This window comes from Rhea pennata, chromosome 32 (genome assembly GCF_028389875.1).
Source record: "Rhea pennata isolate bPtePen1 chromosome 32, bPtePen1.pri, whole genome shotgun sequence".
Classification (NCBI taxonomy): Eukaryota; Metazoa; Chordata; class Aves; order Rheiformes; family Rheidae; genus Rhea; species Rhea pennata.
Window position 1 is genome coordinate 288,330 of NC_084694.1, and position 22,198 is coordinate 310,527.

Genomic DNA, 22,198 nt, shown 5'->3' on the forward strand with positions numbered 1-22,198 from the left:
CACGTGGGAGCGGTGAAGCTATGCGGGCCTGCCCGTCCCCAAGATGGCGGCGCCTGCCCGGTTGGCGGGGCCGCCTCGACAAGCCCCGGTGTCAACAGGGCCGCGGCGTCCCGGGGGCCGCGGCGTGGCCGCAGCCAGGCGCCACGGCAGCGGCGCTGGCCGCGGGGGTGGCTGCGTCCCCCGGCTGTGGGTTCCCCGCTTCGGCTCGGGGGGAGGCGAACGGGGCTGCGGGGGCGCAGCGGCGGGAGGGCAGCGGCGCCCCGGGACGCGGCCAGCACCGCGCTGGCGGGTGGCGGGACCAAGGCGGCTGCGAGGGAGCAGGGCTGACCACCCTGCTTTGCTCCGGTGCCCTGACGCTGCAGCGCCTGTCACCCGGCCGTGTCCTGTACCCCGTCACCCGGTGCCTGTCACCTGGCTGTGTCCCATACCCCATCACCCGGTGCCTGTCACCTGGCTGTGTCCTGTACCCCGTCACCCGGTGCCTGTCACCCAGCTGTGTCCCATACTCCAGCACCTGGTTCTTGTCACCTGGCTGTGTCCTGTACCCCGTCACCCAGTACCTGTCACCCGGCCGTGTCCTGTACCCCAGCACCTGGTTCCTGTCACCGGGCTGTGTCTTGTATCCTGGCACCCCGTGCCCATCACCCCAGCCACATCCCGACATCCATCACCCTGCCCTGCCCCACACTCTGGTGTCTCTGGCCATATCCCTGGTGTCCATCGCCCTGGCTGTGTCCCTCATCCCATCACCCGGTGCCCGTCACCCCGACTGTTTCCTGCACCCTGTCACCCGGTGCCCATCACCCTGCCTGTGTCCCTCATCCCATCATCCAGTGCCTGTCACCCTGCTGTGTCCTGCACCCCGTCACCCGGTGCCCGTCACCTAGTGCCCGTCACCCTGTATCCTGCACCCCGTCACCCAGTGCCCATCACCCTGTGTCCTGCACCCTGTCACCTGGTGCCCGTCACCCTGCCTGTGTCCCTCATCCCATCTCCAGTGCCCGTCACCCTGTCTGTGTCCTGCACCCCGTCACCCGGTGCCCGTCACCCCGCCCTGCCCCGCAGCCCGGTGCCGGTGCCCCCGCCGCCGGGGAGGGCGGGGAAGGGGCGGGCGGCCCTGCTGGGACGCCTGGGCCCCCGCGGCGCGAGCGGGCCAGGGCCATGGGGCGCGGCGCGGTGCTGGCGCTGCTGGCGGCCGCCTACGTGGGACTGCTGCTGCTGGGCGCCGTGGGGCTGTGGGCGCTGGAGCGGCCCCGCCGCCCCCCCGGGCCCCCGGCACGGCCGAACGCCTCCGACTGGGACCTGGCCTCCGCCTTCCTCTTCGCCACCACCCTGCTCACCACCGTGGGTAAGGCCGGGACCCCCTGGGTACTGGGACCCCCATGTGCACCGGGAACCCCGTGCAAACAGGGACCCCCCCCCCGTGCACCGGGAACCCCCGTGCAAACTGGGACCCCCGTGCAAACTGGGGCTGCCGTGTGCACCAGGGCTCCCACGTTCGGCAGGACCCCTCATGCAGTCCATGAGCCCCCATGCAAACTGGGACCCCCGTGAGAACCAGGACCCCCATGTGCACCGGGAAACCCCCCCCTGCAAACCCAGACCCCCCTCCATGAGAACCAAGATCCCTCTGTGCACTGAGACCCCCCCCAGGCAAACCAGGACCCCCACACAAACTGAGGCTGCTTTGTGCACCAGGACCCGCGTGTGCACCAGGACCCCTCGTGCAATCTGTGAGTCCCCGTGCAAACCAGGACCACCACGCAAACCGGAACCCCCGTGCAAACCGGGATTCCTCTGCGACCTGGCGTTTCTCAGTGCAAGCTGGGGCCCTCCCATGCAAACCGGGAGTCCCGTGAGCACTGGGACCCCCGCCTGCAAACCGGGACACCCATGCAAACAGGGTCCCCATGGCCCTCCGTGCACCCCGTGACCAGCTGCACACCCTCGGGACCCGCCTTGTGTACCGGAGAGTCCCGGGACCCTCCGCGCACCCTGGGAACTACCCTGGGAACTACTGAGGCACTGGGAACCCCCAGGAAGGTCCCTGTGCCCCAGGACCCCTCGTGCACCCAGGACCCCTCGTGCACCCAGGGACCCCCGAGGAGGGCAAGCCCTTGCCGGGGGCGGCTGTGAACAGGGCGGGTATTTAGTGAGGCTCCCCCCCTCCCCAGCCCCCCGAGCGCCCAAACTCCTCTGATCCCGAGTTGCCACCCGGCTGCCGCTTGCTTCCTCCCGCCGGAAATCCTCCGCGCGGGGCTGCCCGCGGCGGGCGGCCGGGGCCGGGTGGCAGCGGGGCCCTGCCGGGGGCTGCCCGCCGCCTCCCCGGGTGCCGGGGCCGCTTTCCCGGCGGGGGCTGTGCGCCGCAGCCCGGCGAGGTGGACTCTGCCCTGGGGCCGGGCCGGGGGCTCGGCGGCGCCTGGGACCTTCCTTGGGTCAACAGGAGCAGAGCAAAGAGCGGCCGGGGGCGGCGGGGGGCTGCCCACGCGGGGCCCCCGCACAAAAGGCTCCTTCCAGAGCCGCCGCCGCGTCCCGCTGCTCCGGCCGGCCCGGAGCCGCTTGGGCACGCGCGGCTGGGGCAGGCGCCGCGGCCCGGACGCCTGGGCCCCTCCCGGCGCACCGCCTGCCCCGGCGACGCCTCTTCGCTCCCCGCAGGCTACGGCTACGTGGCCCCGCTCTCGGACGGCGGCAAGGTCTTCTGCATCGTCTACGCGGCGCTGGGCGTCCCCTTCACCATGCTGGTGCTGACGGCGGCGGTGCGGCAGCTCATGGGCCCCGTCACCGAGCGGCCCCTGCGGTACCTGCAGGCGCGGGGCGGCTTCTCGCGCCGCGGGGCCGCCCGTGCCCACCTGGCCCTGCTGCTGGCGGCGGTGCTGGCGCTCTTCCTGCTGCTGCCCGCCGCCGCCTTCCGCGCCCTGGAGGCCTCCTGGAGCTACCTGGACGCCGTCTACTTCTGCTTCATCTCCCTGGCCACCATCGGCCTGGGCGACCTCGTGCCGGGCGAGCAGCCCGGCCAGCGCCTGCGGGAGCTCTACAAGGTCGCCGTTGCTGGTGAGCGGCGCCCAGGGCGCGGGAATGGTGTTGGGGGGGGCCCGGACGCCTGGGCCCAGGGTGCCGGTACGGGGCGCCGGGGGGTCCTGACGCTCCCTCCTCCCGCAGCCTACCTGCTCCTGGGGCTGACGGCCGTGCTGCTGCTGGTGCAGACCTTCCAGCGCGTCGCCGAGCTGCACGGCCTCCCCGCCGCGCTGCTGCCGCCCGCCAAGACCCCCGAGGAAGCCGAGCGGATCCTGGGCAGCAAGATGCCCGTGCCGGAGCCCCGCGCCCGGGAGCAGCCGCCCGCCGCCGCCCGCCGCGGCTACGCCACCATCGACCCGTAGCGTCGTGGCCGCCGGGCAGCTTGTCCAGCATGTGGGAGCGGGAACGCGGGGGAGACCGTGGGAATAAACGCCGGGCCGCAGCGCCGAGGCTCCCCGCGCTCGCCCCGGCGCCGGCGAGACGGCAGCACCCGGGGAAGCCGGGCGCGAGCCGAGCTCCTCGCCCCCAGCACAGCCGCGAGCCGCAGCATCGTTTTATAGAAAACCTTTATTCTGTGAAAGTGGGGCGGTCGGGGGCTTCAGGCGGTGCGGAGAGGCCCCCCAGCCCCGGGGCTCTCCGCCGCCCCGCGGGGCAGCACGGGCCCCTCCCCGGCCGGCAAGCGGGGAGCCGGGGGGGGGGGGTCCCGGCGCCTCCCACGGCGTCTGTACATCCAGCCCCGCTCCTATATACACACAATAAATACAGGGCCCGGGCAGGCGCGGGGCCGGGGCGGCGGGCGCCCTCAGGCCCGGGGGCGCGCGGGCACGCAGCGGTGCGGCGGCTGCGCCAGGACGTAGCCGCGGGGGCAGAGGCAGCGGAAGGAGCCCTCGGTGTTGAGGCAGCGCCCGTTGAGGCACAGCGTGGGGGAGGCGGCGGCCTCGGCGCACTCGTTGACGTCTGTGGGGCAGAGCGAGGGTGAGGGCGGCATGGGGGGTGGGGGGGGGCTGATGTGCACGGCCTGTGGTGCCTGGTGCACAGGCCATGGTGCACAGTGCACGGCCCGTGGTGCCTGGTGCATGGCCTGCAGTGCCTGGTGGGCGGCTCATGGTGCACAGTGCACGGCCCGTGGTGCTCAGTGCATGGCCTGCAGTGCCCGGTGCATGGCCCATGGTGCATAGTGCACAGCCCGTGGTGCCCGGCACACGGCCCGTGGTGCCCGGTGCACGGCCCGTGGTGCCCGGTGCATGGCCTGCAGTGCCCGGTGCATGGCCCGTGGTGCCCGGTGCACGGCCTGTGGTGCCTGGTGCATGGCCTGCAGTGCCCGGTGCATGGCCCATGGTGCATAGTGCACAGCCCGTGGTGCCCGGCACACGGCCTGTGGTGCCCGGTGCACGGCCCGTGGTGCCTGGTACATGGCCCGTGGTGCCCGGTGCATGGCCCGTGGTGCCCGGTGCACGGCCCGTGGTGCCTGGTGCATGGCCTGCAGTGCCTGGTGGGCGGCTCATGGTGCACAGTGCACGGCCCGTGGTGCTCAGTGCATGGCCTGCAGTGCCCGGTGCATGGCCCGTGGTGCCTGGCACACGGCCCGTGGTGCCCGGTGCATGGCCTGCAGTGCCCGGTGCGTGGCACTGTGCGTGCACACAGGTGCAGGGGCTGCAGGCTTGCGTCAGGGTGTGTGGGGAGCTGCGTGCAAGGGGATTTGCAAGGGAGGTGCTGCCACGAGGACACACAGAGCAGTGGGGATCCCACGGTGACAGTGCAGCGCGGGGACTGTATGTGCACGGGTGGCCGGGCCAGCAGCACAGGGGACTGGAGCATGGTGACGGGGGCTGGTGTGCATGGGGCAGCGTGCCCGGGACCGTGAGCACGGAAGGGGGCTGGCGTGCAAGGGGAGGGAGGGGTCTGCATGCCTGGGGACTACAGGGCTGCGTGCACCAGGGCTGAGCGCCCACGGGCCGGGATGTTCGTGCGCACGCGGGGATCTGCGTGTGCGGGGCAGCATGCGCGGCGGGCAGCGCGCCGGGGCTCTCACCGACGCAGGCCAGCCGGGCCGTGTCCAGCCGGTAGCCCTGGTCGCAGTCGCAGGTGTAGCCCTCGGGCACCCGCACGCAGCGCCCGTTCTCGCAGCCGTTGAGCACGCCGCATTCCTCCGCCTGCAGCCCCTCGAACTGCTCGTAGCGGTCTGGAAAGGCCGGTTAAGAGGAGGGACGTCCCCCCGCGCCGCGCCGCGCCGCGCGCCCGGCCCCGCGGGCACTCACCGTCCTCGCTGGCGCGGCCGGGGCGCTCGGGGAAGGCGCCGGTGTCCCGGGGCTGGTAGGGCCAGGGGGGGCCCGGCGGGGGGTCCTCAGGCTCGTAGCGGGGGTCGCTGGGGGGGCTGCGCGGGCGGTAGGAGCGGGGGGCGCCGGGCCGGCGGTAGGACCCCTCGAAGTCCTCGAAGTCGGTGGCCTCGTAGCGGGGGGGGCTGTAGAGGGGCCCCCCCCGGGGGTCGTAGCCCCCCGCGGCCCCCAGCCCGTAGGGGTCGTAGTCGGGGCGCAGCCCCGGGGGGGGCGCGCGCGGCCCCGTCCCCGCGAAGAGCTCGGGGCCGTAGGGCAGCCCGTAGGGCGGTGCGAACTCGGGGCCGTACTCGTAGGACGAGCCCAGCCCCGGGCGCACGGGGCCGTAGCTGGGCGGGCGCAGCACGTTGCAGAGGAACTCGAAGTCGTCTGCGGGCAGAGCGGGGAAAGAGAGTCTGGCCGGGGACCCCAGGCCACCCGGCTGCGAGGATGCAGGGGTCCCGCAATGCCGGGGGGGGGGGCCTGCATTGCCGAGGGGCTGGGGGGGGGTGCGAAGGTCCCCATTGCCCTGGGGCTGCGGGGATGCAAAGGGGACCCCAGGTCAAGCGGGGGGCGGGGGCGCAAGGATGCAAAGAGCTCTCACTGCCCAGGGGCTGTGCAGAGGCAAAGGGTCCCTCGCTGCTGAGGGTCTGCAGGAGTGTGGGGGGGTCCCTGCAATGCCTGGGGTCTGTGGGGAGGCAATGCGTCCCCGCTGCCCAAGGGATGCCAGGGGTCCCTGCAACACTGGGGGTCCGTGGGGGTGCCAGGGGTCCCTGCAACGCCTGGGGGTCCGTGGGGGTGCCAGGGGTCCCTGCAATGCCTGGGGTCTGTGGGGAGGCAATGCGTCCCCGCTGCCCAAGGGATGCCAGGGGGTCTCCGCATTGCCGGGGAGCTGGGGGGCCGCAGGGCACGAGCGTGGCCGGCAGCGCCGGTGACGGCGTGGGGAGGCCGCGGGGCCGCACCTGAGTCGCGGGCCGGGCAGAGGGCGCAGTCCATGCCCCAGGCCTCGCCGTAGAGGCAGCAGCACTCGGTGTAGGTGACCTGCCGGTCGAGCCGGGGCCGCCCGCACACCAGGTCGGGACCCACCTCCTGCCAGCACACGGCCTGGTTGGCGTCTGTGGGGAGAGAGGCACCGTCGGGCACCAGTGGGTCGACCCCGGGCACCGTGCCGCGCTGTGCCGTGCCATGCTGCACTGTGCCGTGCCGTGCTGTGTTGCACCGTGCCACGCTGTGCCATGCCACACAGTACTGCGCGCTGCTGTGCCGTGCTGTGTTGCGCTGTGCGGTGCTGCACTGCACCATGCTGCACTGTGCTGTGCTGTGCCGCACTGTGCCATGCCGTGCTGCACCATGCCAAGCTGCACCATGCTGTGCTGTGCCATGCTGCACTGTGCCGTGCTGCACTGTGCCACACCATGCTGTGCCATGCTGCAGCATGCCATGTTGCACCGTGCTGTGCTGTGCCATGCTGCACCATGCTGTGCCGTGCTGTGCCATGCCGTGTTGCACCACGTTGCGCTCCACCGCACTGTGCCGTGCTGCGCTGTGTGTGCTTGCCACGGGGGCCTGGACCCTCACCCAGCGCCTGGCTGTCATTGCTGACGCAGCGCCGCTGGGAGCCGTCCAGCACCAGAGGGGGGTCGCAGGAGCAGTAGTAGGAGCCGATGGTGTTGGTGCAGCGGCCCCCGATGCAGGGCTCGGCCTCCTCGTCCAGGCACTCGTCGTTATCTGCGCCGGCAGCCGCGGGGTCAGGGGCAGGCGTGGGGGGTCAGGGGCAGGGGCAAGGGGGCAGGGGCAGGGCTGGGGGTCAGAGGCATGTGCAGGGGGTCAAGGTCGGGGGGGTCAGGGTCGGGGGTCAAGGGCAGGGGCAGGGCCTGGGGGTCAGAGGCAGGGGCAGGGGCTCAAGGGCGCAGACTGGGGCAAGGGATTAGGGCTGGGGCACGGGCTGGGGTCAAGGGCAGAGGCAGGGCGGCGCTCGGGGCGTGGGCGGCTCACCGATGCACTGCAGATGCTCCTGCTCGTAGTAGTAGCCGCTGGGGCAGTAGCAGCTGAAGCCGGCGGCGGCGTTGACGCACATCCCTCCCTTGCAGAGCTGCGGCCCGAAGAGCGCGCACTCGTCCACATCTGCGGGCGCACGGGGTGGTCAGGGGGCCCCGGCGTCCTGTCCCCTCCCCCCCCCACCGTGGGTGACACTCACCTGCGGGTGAGCCCTGGGGTCCGGAGGAGGTTTGTCCCATCCCGTGGGGGCAGATGGTGTGGTATTCCCCTGGGCGGAGAGAGGGGTCAGCGCTGCCACGGCCCCGTCCATGCTGGGACCTTGCCAGCAGCCGGCCAGCACGATTCCAGCTGTGCCCAGTGCTGCGTGCATCATCCCCTGCCCGTGCAAATGTCCCCTGCCCACGCACTCCATCAGTGCACCTCGCCTCAGCCCCCTGCTCCCCATCCCCTGCCCGTGCTCCTTGTCCTGGCCCTGTGCACCCCATCCCCTGCACATGTCCTCTACCCACGCACCCCATCCATGTGCCTCATCCCAGCTCTGGGCAGCTCCTCCTGGCTCCGTGAGCCTCATCCCAGCCCTGTGCACCCCGTCCCCTGCCCACACACCTCATCCCAGCCATGTGCACCTCACTCCCTGTCCACGCACCTTGTCCCCTACCCTTGCACCATGTCCAGGAGCTTCATCCCAGATCGTGCACCCTACCCCCTGCTCCCATACCTTGTCCCGGCCCCATGCACCTCATCCTCAGCCCACACACCTTGTCCCAGCCCTGTGCACCCCATCCCCTCCGTGGGCACCCCCGGGCACCCTGTCCCCTGCACCGGCCCCCCGCACCCCATCTACCCGCGCACCTCCACGAGCAAGCTGGGCATGCGGGAGCAGGTCCGTGCCGAGGGACAGGACCCCCCGGGCACGGGGCATGGGGGGGCGGTGGGGCCGTACCTGTGCCGGGGGCCGGGCAGGGCTGCGCGGGGCACTGGCGGCCCCAGCTCCAGCCCACGCTGCAACAGCACTGCTGCTGGGTGACGTTGGCAGCCAGCACCCCGCACGCCTTGCTGAAGCAGGCGGCGGCACCGGCGCGAGGCTGCGCTGGGGGCCGGGGCGCCGCAGTGGTTGGCACCACCACGGCCGCGCCGGCACCGGCACCGGGGCCGTGGGCCGGGCGGCCGGCGCTGGGCGGCCGGGTGCAGCGTCCCGTCATGGGGTCGAACTCGTCCCGGCTGTCGGGGCAGAGGCAGAGGAAGGAGCCCTCGACGTTCTCGCAGAGCTCGGCCCCGCAGACGCCCGCCAGCGTCTCGCACTCGTTCACGTCTGAGGGGGACGGCGGGACGCGGGGTGTCGGGGCGCAGCCGGCACCTGGCCCCGGGCCCCCGGTGCCCCCGGCCCCCCCGGCGCCCTACCCTGGCAGTGGCGGCCGTCGCGGGCGGTCTCGTAGCCCTGGTCGCAGACGCACTGGAAGGAGCCAGGCAGGTTGTGGCAGACGGCGTGGTCCCCGCACAGCGTCCCGTTGGCGCACTCGTCCACGTCTGCAAGGCCCGCGGCACCGCTGGCATCGGCTCCCGCGGGCGGCCCTGGCACGGCCCCCTGCCCCACGGCATCCCTGCCGCTCTGCACCCCCATGCCAGTGTGCACCTGCACCCCTAGCACGGACCCACTGTGGCCCACAGCATGGTGCCCCTGCCCCTCTGGGCCCCCCCCCGGCATGGTGCACGTGCATCCCCCTGGCCTGGTGCACGTGCGTCCTCCTGGCCTGGTGCACTTGCATCCCCCTGGCCTGGTGCATGTGCATTCCCCTGGCCTGGTGCACTTGCATCCCCCTGGCCTGGTGCACGTGCATCCTCCTGGCATGGTGCACGTGCATCCCCCTGGCCTGGTGCACTTGCATGCCCTAGCACAGACCAGCTGCACCCCATGGAAAGGTCCCTCTGTGCCCCATGGCATGGTCTCCCTGCCCCTCTGCATCCTAGCCCCCCCCCCGCCCCTGGCACGGCCCCCTTGCCCCCATCCCAGTGCCTGGCACCCACCGACGCAGTCCCCGCCGGCGCTGGCCCGGTATCCCGGCTGGCAGTCGGTGATGCAGCGGTAGGAGCCGGGCAGGTTCTCGCAGCGCTGGGCCCCGCAGGCGCCCCCGTACTCCCGGCACTCATCCACGTCTGTGGGAGAGGAGACACCCCAGGCACAGCCGGGGCATGGGCAGGCTGGGGAGACCCAGGGACCCGCAGCGAGCCCCCAAGCAGCCCATCCTGGTCCCTGTGCCTGTCCCAGTCCCTGTGCCCATCCTGGCCCTGGTCCCAGTCCCTATGCCCATCCTGCTCCCCATCCTGCTCCTCATCCCAGCCCCCACACCCATCCCAGTCCCTATGCCCATCCAGATCCCCATCCCAGGCCTAATCCCTTCTTGGTCCCTCTCCTGGTCACCAGCACATTCCAGCTCCCCTGCCCCTCCAGGTCCTGGTCCCCATCCTGGTCCTGGTCCTCGTGCCCATCCTGGTCCCTATGCCTATCCCAGTTCCCCTGTCCCTCCAGGTCCTGGCACCCATCCCGGTCACGGTCCTTGTGCCCATCCTGGTCCCTATGCCCATCCCAGTCCCCATGCCCATCCCGGTCCCTTTACCCATCCCAGCCCCTGTCCTGGCCCCGGTCCCTGTGCCCGTCCTGGTCCCTGTGCCGGTCCCCGTGCTGGTCCCAGTCACTGCGCCACCCCTCACTCACCAACGCAGTCCCCGTCGGCGCCAGCCCGGTATCCCGGCTGGCAGTCGGTGACGCAGCGGTAGGAGCCGGGGATGTTCTCGCAGCGCTGGGTCCCGCACAGCACGGCCCCGTACTCCTGGCACTCATCCACGTCTGCGGGACACAGCACCCTCGCCGAGAGCCCAGCTGAGCCAGGCAGCCCCGGCACCAGCCCCTGCCCGGCCCTGCCGTGGGGCAGGGCAGCCCCAGCCCCTCACCCTGGCACAGGGCCTTGTCGGCATCGGTGCGGAAACCCGCCGGGCAGTAGCAGTCAAAGGAGCCGTCGGTGTTGGCACAGCGGCCCCCCTCGCAGACGCCCCCGCGCTGGCACTCATCCACGTCTGCAGGAGATGTGGGGTTAAACAGAGGGGACGAAACAGACCCCACGTGTCCACCAGCTGGTGGCCCTGTCTGCCCCCATCCTCATCCTCAGCTCATCTTCATCCCCACCACTCATCCCTCTCTTCATCCCTCACCCTCATCTTCATACCTCATCCCCATCCTTCCTCCTCATCCACATCCTTCACCCTCATCTTCATCCCTCATCCCCATCCTTCCTCCTCATCCACATCCTTCACCCTCACCTTCATCCCTCATCCCCATCCCCATCCCTCACCCTCACCTTCATCCCTCATCCCCATCACCATCGCCATCCTCTCCCCACCCCCAGCGCCTGCCAGCCTGCAGACAGCCCTGGACCTGGCAGCACCGTGGCTGGGGGGCCGGTGGGCAGTGCTGCAGGGCCGGACGCCTGGGCCCCGGGGGCGGGGGGGGGCACGCACCGACGCAGGCGGTGCCGTCGGCGGTGGTGCTGTAGCCCTGGGCGCAGAGGCAGGTGTAGGAGCCCTCGGTGTTGAGGCACTCGCCGTGGGGGAAGCAGAAGTCGCCCTCCAGGCACTCGTTGACGTCTGCGGGCGCAGGAGGCCGTCAGGGCGGGCGGCGGCGCGGGGGCTCCCGGGGGCCGCCCCGCTCACCTGCGCAGGGCCCGCCGGCCCCGCCGGCCCGGTACCCGTTCCGGCACTCGCAGCTGAAGGAGCCGTCCGTGTTGCTGCAGCGGCCGTGGGGGCCGCAGGGCGAGCCCGCGGCGCACTCGTCCACGTCTGCAGGCAGAGGGTTAGGGGGGCCGGGGGCCGCGGGGCCCCGGTGCCGCGGGGGCAGCCCTACCTGTGCAGCGCCCGTTGCGGAGCTGGTAGCCCTCGCGGCACGGCCGGCACTGGAAGGAGCCCGGTGTGTTCATGCACTCCTGGCCTGGGCAGGCGAGGTGGTTCTCGCACTCGTCGATGTCTGCGCGGCACGGAGCAGAGTGAGCTGTGGCACAGCCTGCCCGCAGCGGCGTGCAACGCGATCGGTGCCTGGCACGGCCAGCCCGCGGTGGCGTGTAACGCGATCAGCGCCTGGCACGGCCAGCCTGTGGTGGTGTGCAACACGATCGGTGCACAGCACAGCCAGCCCGCAGCAGCGTGCAATGTGATCGGTGCACAGCACGGCCAGCCTGTGGTGGTGTGCAATGCAATCGGTGCCTGGCACGGCCAGCCCGTGGCAGTGTGCAACACGATCCGTGTCCGGCACAGGCAGCCCACAGCACGGGGCACAGCCAGCCTGCGGCACGGTCCCTGCCCCGTGTGCCCCAGCCCCGGCTCACCCTCGCACTGGGTCTCCTCCTCGTTCACCTGGAAGCCAGCTGGGCAGGAGCAGCTATAGCCACCGGGCGAGTTCTCGCAGCGCCCGTAGGCGCAGGGCCGGGGGCTCTGCTGGCACTCATCCACGTCTGCGGGCAGAGAGCAAACGGCACCGGGGAGAACGGCCTTGTCCCCGGGGCACGGAGCACACGCGGGCACTTGTGCATGCACGGGCACACACAGACACACGTGCCTGCAGACAGCCGCTTATGCACAGACACCCCCACCCCCTGCGGACATTTGCGTGTGCACAGACTCCCATGCATACCCGTGCACCAATGCATTCATGACCATGGACACACGAGCGTGCACAGGCACTGATGCATGTATGCCCAGAGACGCCCGTGCGTGCACACGCACCAATGCACATGTGTCCGCAGATGCCTGTGCATGCATGCACCTTGCCCACAGACATGCACGCTGCCACTCCGCTGCCCCCAGTGCCCACATGTGGGGCCCCGTCCCCTCTTACCGACACACTGGGTGCCATCGGGGCTGGGCTGGTAGCCGCCAGGGCAGGCGCAGCGGTAGCCACCGGGCATGTTCTCGCAGCGCCCGGGTGCACAGGCCTGCGGGCTCTGGGCGCACTCATCGATGTCTGAGGGCAGAGGGGCTCTGTGACCACCCTGCCTCATTCCCCCCACAGCGTGCGACCCCCAGCCCCAGCCCCCTCCTGCGACACCTGTGCAGCCGGTGCCCGGGGGGCCGAGCTGGTACCCAGAAGGGCAGACGCAGCGGTAGGAGCCAGGGGTGTTCTCGCAGCGGCCACCGGCGCAGGGCTGCTGGGTGCACTCGTCAACGTCTGCACAGACAAGAGGAGATTCAGCCCCCAGTGGTTCCCCCCTGGTCCCGGAGCCCCCGGGCCCAGGTGTCCAGGCCCAGCCCCCCTGGCCCTCACTGACCCTGGCAGTCGGTGCCAGCAGCGTCGGCGCGGTACCCGGGGGCGCAGACGCAGTGGTAGCTCCCCACCGAGTTCTCACAGCGGCCGTTGGTGCAGGGACGGGGGCTCTGACGACACTCGTCCACATCTGGAGGCACAGACAGATGAGCGCACAGACAGACAAGTGCATGGACAGATGGGCGCATGGACAGGTGGATGGGTGCATGGAGAAACAGAGGAATGGGTGCACAAACATGGGTGCATGGACAGATGGATAGACAAGTGCATGGACAAACGGGTGCATGGACAGATGGGCACAATGGACAGATGGACGGGTGCATGGACAGACAGTTGGGTGCACAGACAGATTGGTGCAAAGGAGAGATGGATGGGTGCAGACAGAGAGATGGACAAGGGCCCTGGTCCCTTCCACTCCAGGGACCTGGGTGCACGGACAGACGGACAGGTGCACCCACAAGGAAGGGTCCCCAGCCCCTTGCCAGCTCTCCTCCTCTTCCCCAGCTCCCTGCCTGCTCCTTGTCCCCTCCCCAGCCCCGGCAGCCCTCACCGATGCAGTGGGTGCCCTGGGTGCTCAGCCAGAAGCCAGGGTGGCAGAGGCAGGTGTAGCCGCCCTGGCGGGGGACGCAGCGCCCCGGGCCGCAGATTTGGGGGTTTCGCTCGCACACGGTGCTGCTGGGCGCTGTGAACAGAGGGCAACGGGGAGCTGCGCGCACGTGCACGACGGCGCACGAGTGCGACGGTGCATGGGGGCATATGTGCAACCTTGCATGGGTGCAACTGCACACACACACGTGCAACCCCACACAAGGAGAAGGAAAAGATTCTCTTCGCACGCAACCTCACGGCCCCCCAACCCCATCCCGTCCCCATCCCATCCTCACCCTACCTGGGACCGGCACCTGGCGGGGGGCCGCCGTGGGGACGGGCCGAGCGGGCCCCGGGGTGGGCCGAGGAACGACGAAGACCTCGGGGATGGGCGGGGGCCGCGTCGGGGGCGGCCGGCCGGGGCGCCGCTCCTCCGGCCCCTGCGGAGGTCCGCGCCAGCGGGCTGCGGGTGAGAGAAATGGGGTGAGGGCAGCCCGGGGGGGCGAGCGGAGGGGCGGAGGGGGGCGGTGCGCTCACGGGTGGCCGGCGGAGCCACGGTGGTGCTGCGGGGGCGGCCGACAGGGACGCGGGGCAGGTCATGGCCCAGGTAGCGGGTGTTGTACCGCAGATCGGAGGCCGAGTAGTGGTAGCCGGGTCCCGCTGGACAGATCTCCTTGAACCCCTCTGCAGGCAGGAGAGGCGTTGGGGACGGGAATGGGGACGGGGACACTGCCCAGCTGCTCTGCACAGCGCAAGCCTGGGAAAGAGCCCAGGCGTCCCAGGTCTGCTGCCCTCTTGCAAACCAACCCAGTCCCAGTCCCTTCCCCAGTGCTGCAAGAAGCATCCTGGATCTTTTTCCCACTTGCAACCCCAAACCAGAATCAGTACTTTCCCCAAAACCACGGGAGTGTCCAGGCTTCCTGGCTCCCAAACCCCCACCCAAACTGGCACCCAGACCCCTCAGCCCCTTAAGGGTGGGCCCAGGCATCCGGGCAGCTCATGGCAGGGGTGGGGGTCTCACCAGAGCCGAAGGGGGGGCAGCGCTCGCAGCCATGCCCCCAGGCCTTGCCCACGCGGCTGCAGCAGCAGATCTGCTTGGTGATGTTGCGCAGGGTGGGCAGGGCGCACTGCCCGTCCCGCAGCACGCGGTAGCAGGGGCCCTTGGCCTCCGAGATCACCTGGTGCGCTGGGGGCGGCCGGGGAGACACAGGCACGGGGTGAGCCCCCGGCACTCGCCCCGGGCCCCACCGGTGCACTGAGAGGCGCACGGGGCAGTGCCGTGGGATGCCACCCCCTGCCTGTCCACGTGCCCTCCCTGTGCCCATCCCCACGCCTGTCCCATCCCTGTGCCCATCCTCATCCCCAGGCCTGTCTCAGCCCCTGTGTCCCTGTCCCCATCCCCATGCCCAAGCATATCCTCATCCCCATGCCCAAGCACATCCCTGTGCCCATCCCCATGGCCACGCCCGTCCCCATCCCCATCCCCATGCCCATTTCTGTGCCCATCCCCATCCCCATCCCCATGGCCATCCCTGTCCCCATGTCCACGCTCATCCCTATGCCCATCCCTGTGCCCGTGCTCGTGCCCATCGCAGGTGCTCACAGATGCAGCTGCTGCGGGACGAGTCGAGGATGTAGCCTGAGTGGCAGAGGCAGGCGAAGCTCCCCCGTGTGTTGGTGCACAGCCCGTTCTGGCAGAAGGCACCATCCCGGCACTCGTCCACGTCTGCGGGCGCGTGCGGGGCCATCAGGATGGCCAGAGCCCCCTGGGCAGAACCCCCAGCTGCTGGCCCAGCACCGTGGGCACACAACTGGGCTCTGGCTGGCCCCTGCCCCACAGTCCTTCTCAGCACCCACTCACCCATGCAGGAGCCGTTGGAGCGCTGGAAGCCCTTGGGGCATGGGGTGTCCTGCTGCCCCAGCACCGGCAGGTTGGCTGGCGCAGGGAGAGCAGCGATCAGAGCAGGAGCCTTCCCACGTGCCCCGGCAGCTGCCAGGACCCCCAACCCCCTGCCCACCGGGGTCCCTGCAGCTGCAAACGCCCTCTCTTCCCAGTGATGTCTCACCCGTCTCCTGGTCGCAGGGCTGGCACTCATGGACGCCCCAGGCCACGCCGGCCCCGCGGCAGCAGATCTCCTGGGTCCGCAAGCCCGGCAGGGGCAAGCTGCACTGCACGGTGGGGAGATGGCATCAGTCGGAGGGAGGGAGAGCCCTGAAACCCCGCTCTGTCCCGTGGACAGACCAGGGGGATGCGGGGAGGCTGCAGCGAGGGGCAGCTGCAGCACAGACCATCCCAGCACCCACACGCCCTCCTGCTGCATCCCACCACCCCACCGCCATATCCCCGTGTGCACACTGCTCACTGCGGCGTCCGTGCCCTTGCACGTGGGCTGGTGTTCGCCTCCCCGGCAGGGTTACCTCTCCGTCGCGGAGCTGCCGGAAGCAGTATCCGTAGCCGGCGCTCTCGCCGTAGCCGGGCACGTGGGGGCTGCTCTGGGCCAGGACGCTGTAGAGGGCCGAGCGGGGGCCCGGCAGGGCATTGGGGGCCGGCAGGGTGTTGGGGGCCGCCGCCGCCTCGTCCTCGTTGGCGCCGGGCCCGCGGACCCGTTCCACCTGGTGGATGGTGACCGAGGCCTCGGGCGGGTGCTGCACGTGGATGCTCACCATGGACAGGGCGCCTGGGGGAGCGAGGCTGGCGGGGAGCGGGCGCCGGGGCCTGGACGTGGCCCCATACTCCTCGGCCCTGCTGGCCCCCCCGAGCCCTCAGCCCCCTTCCAGTGCCCCTCAGCCCTCTAGAGATCCCCAGTATCCCCTTTCCATCCCTCCAGTATCCCCATGACCTCCTCCAGCCCTCTAGTACCCCCACAGCCTCCACTGCCCCCCAATACATCCTTCCAGCCTCCCAGTGCCTCCATAGACCCAACTGCCCCACAGTACCCACTTCCAGCCCCCATAGTCCCCAGAACCTGCTTCCAGCCTCCCAGGGCCCCCAGAGCCTCCCAGGACCCCCCTCCCAGCCCTCCACTGTCCCCTATCCCCCGCCCTTCTAGCCCCCTGGTGCCCCATGCCCCCCCCCCAGCCGGGGTCTCACCATCCTGCTCCTCCCGGTGGTTGGCCAGTGGCAGGGTGTACACGGACTTGGTGAGGGGCTGGGGCTCCCCCGGGGGGGGGCCGGGCCGGGGGGGCCCTGCACGCTGCGTGCGGTTGGCAGGGATGTGGCAGAACTTGCCGGTGAAGTCGGGGGGGCAGAGGCAGGCGTCCCGCTGGGCGCAGACCCCCCCGTTGCGGCACATCAGCGGGCAGAGGACTGCAAGGCAGAGCAGGGCTAGGAGGGCAGCGGGGTTGGACACCCCCCCCCCCCCAAGGGACGGGACCCCCAGCACATGCCTCTGGCCATTGCCAGCATCCAGGCCCTGCTGGATCCACTCGCTCCTCCCCCCCCCCCCCCCCAGTAACAGGGACGGGGGCTCTGCTCCCCGCAGCCCTCCACAGCCCCCGGCCCCGCGCGTGGGACCCCCGCGGGACACGCTGCCAGGGCACCCGGCCGGGGTCTGCGGAGGGTGGGAGGGTGGGAGGCGGCTCGCTGCGCCCCGCCACAGGACACGGCCCCTCGTCCGCGATGCTGCTGCAGCAGCTGAGAGCAGCTGGGACGGGGGCGGGCGGCGGCCCAAGCGGGAGGGACGCCCGGACGCCTGGGTCCTCTCCCAGCCCCGGCCCCCCGGGGCCCCTCGGGGTCCCTCGGCGCGCGGCGGCGGGCACGGATCCGCCGCGAAGAGCTTTGTTAGGCGGGGCGGGAGGGGGGCTGCAAACCCACCCCCCATCCCCCCGGGGCGCTGCTGCCCCCCCGGGCACGGCCCGACGGGCGGTCCCGGACCCGGCGGGCCGGAAAAGCCGGTTTCCTGCCCGCTTGGCCCGGCGGGGCGTGGCGGGGCCGGGACCCCCCCGGAGCCGGGACCCCCCCGGGGCGCCGGCGCCAGGCGGGCACGGCGCGGCCGGGCTCGGCTCAGCCCGCGGCGCATCGAGGGGGCCCCGGCGTCCCGGCCGGGCCGTGGCGGGAGAGCCCAGGCGTCCGAGCAGGTGGCTCGGCTCCAGCGTCTGCGACTCGCAGCGCGGAGCTTGGGGCCCTTGTTTATTTTCCGAATTCCCGGCGTTTGCCCCCGGAGGAAGCCTGGGCGGGCCCCGCTGCGGAGGTGGGAGCGGAGGGGGTGCGCGCTCCGCCGGGGCGATGAGCTCATGCCGCGGCGTGGGTGGGACGCGGCCCCCCGGGAGCGGCCGCCCGCGGCCCCGCCTTCCCGGTGCCTCCCGGCGAGGGGCGGCTGCTCGCGAGCGCTGCCCCCCTCCCCCCGGCGCCCCGACGGCACCCCGCGAGCCCCCGGGGGCTGGAGCGAGGCGGGAGCCCGGTGCCTCGGTTCCCCACCCCGGGTCTGGGTGCGGAGCAGGCCCTGGACGCCTGGGTTCGCCTCGGGAGGAAGCTGCAGGCGCAGGTGGGGGCGGTCCCCCACCCCCGGGACCAGCACTTGCAGGTGTTTGGGCCTGGCATGGGGTGAGCTGGCCTGCGCCCCTTCCCCTCCCAATGGTGCCCGGGGCCCTAGGACACCCCTCACCGGGGCGCCTGGGCTGCTGGAGCTCCTCCATGCACCCCAGAGCCCCCCCCATGCACCCCCTGCATGCCAGAGCCCTGCATGTCCCAGAGTCTGCTGCAGCTCCCCAGCATGCCAGAGCCCGTCCATGCACCCCCGAGTCCCCCGGCGAGCTGGAGCTGGGCACCCCCGAGTCCCCCCCCCCTTGTACTGCCAGCATGCTGGAGCCGGGCACCCCGGAGCACTTACTCCCCTGTGCACTCCCTGCAGCTAGAGCCCCCAGTGCCCCCTACCATGTGCTCCAGAGCCCCCCACGCACCCTCAGCATGCCAGAGCTGGGCACGTCAGATCCCTGCATGTCCCACGCACCCTTGATGTGCCAGAGCCAGGCACCCCAGAGTCCCACATCCTGTGTGCACCCGAGATGAGCAAGAGGCCCCCATGCACTCTGGAGTCCCCTGGCCTGCTGGAGCCCCCCGTGCATGTCTGGCATGCCAAAACCGGGCACCATGGAGCCCTGCACCCCCCATGCACGTCTGACGTGCTGAAACTGGGCACCATGGAGCCCCGCACCCCCTGTGCATGTCTGGCATGCTGGAACTGGGCACTCCAGAGCCCCACATCCCCCGTGCATGTCCAGCGTGGCAGAACCGGGCACCATGGAGCCCTGCACCCCCCGCGCATGTCCGGCTTGGCAGAACCGGGCACCATGGAGCCCCGCATCCCCTGTGCATGTCCGGTGTCCTGGAACTGGGCGCTCCAGAGCCCCACATCCCCCCTGCACATCCAGCGTACCAGAACTGGGCACTTTGGAGCCCTGCATCCCCCACTGCACCCTGGCGTGCCAGAACCGGGCACTTCAGAGCCCCGCATCCTCCGTGCACGTCTAGCGTGCCAGAACCGGGCACTATGAAGTACTGCATGCCCCGTGCACCCCCGGCCTGCTGGAACAGGGCACCCTGGAGCCCCGCATGCCCCGTGCGCGCTCGGCGCCCCGCTGCACCCCGGCGTGCCGGGGCCCCGTGCACCCCGCGCCCCCCGGGACTCACAGAGGCGGAAGCCGGCGCGGCCAGCGCGGTCGCCGCTCTCCAGGGCCGTGGCGTTGCCCCGCTCGCAGTGGTTGGCGCAGCGGCGCCCGGCGCAGCGCAGCTGGCAGACGGCGGGCGTGAAATGCACGCGGAGCCGCTCGGCGGCGGCGGCGGCGGGGCCGGGGCCGGGGGGGGCCGGCAGCAGCGCCAGGGCGGCGGCGAGCAGCAACGCGGGGGCCATGCCCGGCGGCTCCGCTCGGCTCCGCGCGCCCCGCGGCTCTGGGACGCGGCTCCGCGCCGCGCCGGGCCCCGCGCCAACAACAACGTGTGGCGGAGCCGCGGCCGCCGCGCCCGGGGCTGGGGCTCCCGCCGCGCCGCCCCCGGCCCGGCCCGGCCCGGCCCCGCCGACACCCGGCGCGGCACTGCACGGCACGGCTCCACTGACACCCGGCCCCACCGACACCCGGCGCGGCACTGCACGGCACGGCTCCACTGACACCCGGCCCCACCGACACCCGGCGCGGCACTGCACGGCACGGCTCTGCCGATACCCGGGCCCGCCGACACCCGGCGCGGCACTGCACGGCACGGCTCTGCCGACACCCGGGCCCGCCGACACCCGGCGCGGCACTGCACGGCACGGCCCCACCGACACCCGGCCCGGCACAGCATGGCCCCGCCGACACCCGGCCCCACCGACACCCGACCCGGCACTGCACGGCCCCGACGACACTCGGCGCGGCACTGCACGGCACGGCTCCACTGACACCCGGCCCCGCCGACACCCAGCACGGCACTGCAAGGCACGGCTCCACCGACACCCAGCTCGGCCCAGAACAGCTCCACCGACACCTGGTCCTGCAGACACCCGGTCCCGCCGACACTCGACCCGACCTGGCCCGGCACCACAGACACCTGGCCTGGGCAGCGCCTCACCGTGGGCATGGCGCAGGCGGCACCTTGGACAGAGGGGACACTGGACAGGGACCTCCCCCAGGACACAGGGCTCTCTGATGGGGACACCAGAGACCTTGCCAAGGACATGGCCTGGACAGGACACCAGGTCTGTTGGACAGGGACACCAGACAGAGAGCTCACCAGGGACCCAGCTTGGACAGAACCTCAGGCAGAACTTTGCTGGGGACACAGGGCTCTTGGATGGGAACAGCAAGTCAGGACTTCACCAGGGACATGGCCCAGACAGGACCTCAGCAGGGATAGGGGACTCTTGACCAGGTCCACCAGACAGGGAGCTCGCTGGAGATATGGCCTGGACAGGACTCTGCGAGGGGGATCCCAGGCAGGACCTCACTGGGGACATGGGACTCTCAGAGTAGGACCTCGCCAGACAGACTGTGGGACACGGCCCCACAGAGTGACCCTGGACAGGGACCTCTCCAGGGACATGATCCCCAGATGGGAAACTAGGGATCTCACTGGGGACATCAGACTTCTGGACAGGGCCCTTCTTGGGGACACGACACCCAGACAAGCACCTTCCTGGGGAAATGGCACTCCCCAGAAAGGGACCTTGGTGGTGACAAGTGTCCACCTAGATAGGAGTCTCTTTGGGGACATGGCACCATGGGACAGGGACCCCTGAACAGGATCCTCATGGGGGACAAAGCCCCCCCCCCCATGGGGACCTTGCTCCTAGACAAGCTGCAACACAGACCTCACTGGGGACACGACTCCACCAGTCCTCAGCAGCCCCAGACGCAGACCACTCTGGGGAGCAGGATCTCCCCAGACACAGACCTCTCGGGGGCCCCAGACCTTGCGGGGAACTGGGACCCCAGCAGCCACCGATACAGACCTCACCAGGGACACGGCACCCCAGACAGGAACCTCGCTGGGGACATGGGACGCCCAGACAGGAGACAGACAGACAGACAGACAGACAGGCTGGCCGGGCCCCTGGCACCCCCCAGCTGCGCGAACAGCCGCTGACGTCACCCCCCCCGGCAGCCAGGACGCCTGGGTCTGCTCCCAGCATGGGGAGCACTGGAGGGTGCAGCGGCTGGAGCGGGAGAGAGGCTGGGAGCCAGGATGCCGGGGCTCCTCCGTGGGGTCCCGGCAAGGGGGCCGGGCCTGGGGGTCTCTCTGAAGAGCTGCAGCCGCCTGGCCCAGACCGAGGGGGGCTCTGGGCCCCGACCCCTGCAAATCCCACCACGCACCTTCCAGAGAGGCCCCAGAGCCAACAGCCCTGAGGCCACGGTGATGGGCACCAGGCCATCCAGGCGGGGGGGGGGGTCTGCTGGGGACCCCCTTCCTGCCCTCCCCCTAGACTGCAGTGGAGAAGGAGGGAGGTTGGGGGACAGCCTGCCCAGCTCCCCTCCAGGGCCCCCAGCCCCCCGCGGTTGCCTCCCCCCCAGCCAGGGGCTGACGTCAGCTGGAAAATCCTTGTCAGCCTCTGCTGAGAGGAGCTGGCTGGACCCCTGGCTGCAGCCCCCCACCCCTGCTTGCCCCCCCCCCCAGCATCCCCTGCACTCCGGCTGCATCCATCACCACAGCCCCCTTCCTAGGGTCCTGGCCACCCCAGGATGGGGGTCTGCAGAGTCCCCCTTACCAGGCACGTGGGGCCGGTGCTGGCCGTGGGGCGGGCGCATGGTGGGTGTCTGCCCCTGGGAGGGTCCCTGTCCCCTGTGGGTCTCCAGGTGCCTGGCCAGCAGCGAGCTCATCTTGTCAGCAGGGCGTGTGCGGCGGCGCAGCACCGACCACAGCTCCGAGAGCCTGGTGGGGGCCAGGGAGGTCACCACACTGAACCCCCCACCCTGCATCCCCCCCCACCCCGTGCCACAGAGGGCCCAGGCATCCGGGCTCCCACTCCGGCCCTCCACTTCTCCAAGCCCAGGGAGAGACTTGGGTGAGGGTTAGATGGAGCCCCCCTCCCTCCAGCAGCCCCCCAGGGTCTGCACACCCCTTCCCGGGGTGGGAGGGCTCCCGCTTTGCCCACCCCCTGCACACACCACTCACGTCAGCGGCTGCCAGCGCAGCGAGGCGGGGGGGCGGGGGGCCACCGGGGTGGGGGGCAGCCCTGCAGCAGGGGTCTCCCCCCGGCCCCCTGGGGTGGCTCTTTGGCAGCGGGGGCCGGTGGGGCCTGGACGACAGCGGCAGTGTGGGGGCGCCTGGCACGGCCCCCTGCCCCGGCACAATGGGGCGCAGATGGCTGCGGGGCAAAAGGCAAGGGGCTGAGACCTCCCGGCCTGCCCCACGTCTTCCCCCCATGCCTTAGCAGAGACCCCCATAGCAAACCCCATGGGAGACACCCACGGGGGACTCGTATTCCGTAGAGGAATGCCTATACCACATAGGAGACCCCCATACTCCATAGGGGACCCCCAGATGCTATAGGAGAATCCCTGTACC

The 22,198-nt window shown here is 71.4% G+C and overlaps 2 protein-coding genes across 3 annotated transcripts; one reads left to right on the plus strand and one right to left on the minus strand.

Moving 5' to 3' along the window:
- The first annotated feature begins 1,161 nt into the window (after positions 1-1,161).
- On the plus strand, positions 1,162-3,548 carry KCNK6 (potassium two pore domain channel subfamily K member 6). The gene is made up of 3 exons (XM_062598314.1): positions 1,162-1,348; positions 2,656-3,051; positions 3,160-3,548. Exons 1-3 carry the CDS (start codon positions 1,162-1,164, stop codon positions 3,375-3,377), a joined length of 801 nt encoding a protein of 266 aa, XP_062454298.1. The 3' UTR covers positions 3,378-3,548.
- A 16-nt stretch (positions 3,549-3,564) lies between these two features.
- On the minus strand, positions 3,565-21,999 carry LTBP4 (latent transforming growth factor beta binding protein 4). 2 transcript variants are annotated; one of them, XM_062598313.1, is made up of 30 exons: positions 21,806-21,999; positions 21,399-21,562; positions 16,313-16,528; positions 15,640-15,899; positions 15,288-15,390; positions 15,083-15,157; positions 14,825-14,947; positions 14,243-14,407; positions 13,759-13,905; positions 13,523-13,684; positions 13,184-13,315; positions 12,638-12,763; positions 12,418-12,537; positions 12,208-12,333; positions 11,699-11,824; positions 11,221-11,340; positions 11,031-11,156; positions 10,839-10,964; positions 10,275-10,397; positions 10,039-10,170; positions 9,351-9,479; positions 8,727-8,852; positions 8,269-8,637; positions 7,525-7,593; positions 7,323-7,451; positions 6,906-7,055; positions 6,290-6,442; positions 5,274-5,717; positions 5,048-5,197; positions 3,565-3,972 (listed from the first exon to the last, which is right to left on the minus strand). In XM_062598313.1, the coding sequence occupies exons 2-30, from the start codon at positions 21,508-21,510 to the stop codon at positions 3,818-3,820; spliced, it is 4,494 nt and encodes a 1,497-aa protein (XP_062454297.1). In that variant the 5' UTR covers positions 21,511-21,562; positions 21,806-21,999; the 3' UTR covers positions 3,565-3,817. The 2 variants fall into 2 exon arrangements, with proteins under 2 accessions (XP_062454297.1, XP_062454296.1); XM_062598312.1 differs by lacking the exons at positions 21,399-21,562; positions 21,806-21,999 and adding an exon at positions 18,851-19,105.
- Between the last annotated feature and the right edge of the window lie 199 nt (positions 22,000-22,198).

Coding starts and splice junctions, on each gene's coding strand:
- LTBP4 (XM_062598312.1), bottom strand. CDS start 19,070: ATGGCCCCCGCGTTGCTGCTCGCCGCCGCCCTGGCGCTGCTGCCGGCC. Junction 13,316..13,522: donor CCGCCAGGTGCCGGTCCCAG/GTAGGGTGAGGA, acceptor CTCTGTTCACAG/CGCCCAGCAGCACCGTGTGC. Junction 6,443..6,905: donor CAATGACAGCCAGGCGCTGG/GTGAGGGTCCAG, acceptor CTCTCCCCACAG/ACGCCAACCAGGCCGTGTGC.
- KCNK6 (XM_062598314.1), top strand. CDS start 1,162: ATGGGGCGCGGCGCGGTGCTGGCGCTGCTGGCGGCCGCCTACGTGGGA. Junction 1,349..2,655: donor CACCCTGCTCACCACCGTGG/GTAAGGCCGGGA, acceptor CGCTCCCCGCAG/GCTACGGCTACGTGGCCCCG. Junction 3,052..3,159: donor CTACAAGGTCGCCGTTGCTG/GTGAGCGGCGCC, acceptor CTCCTCCCGCAG/CCTACCTGCTCCTGGGGCTG.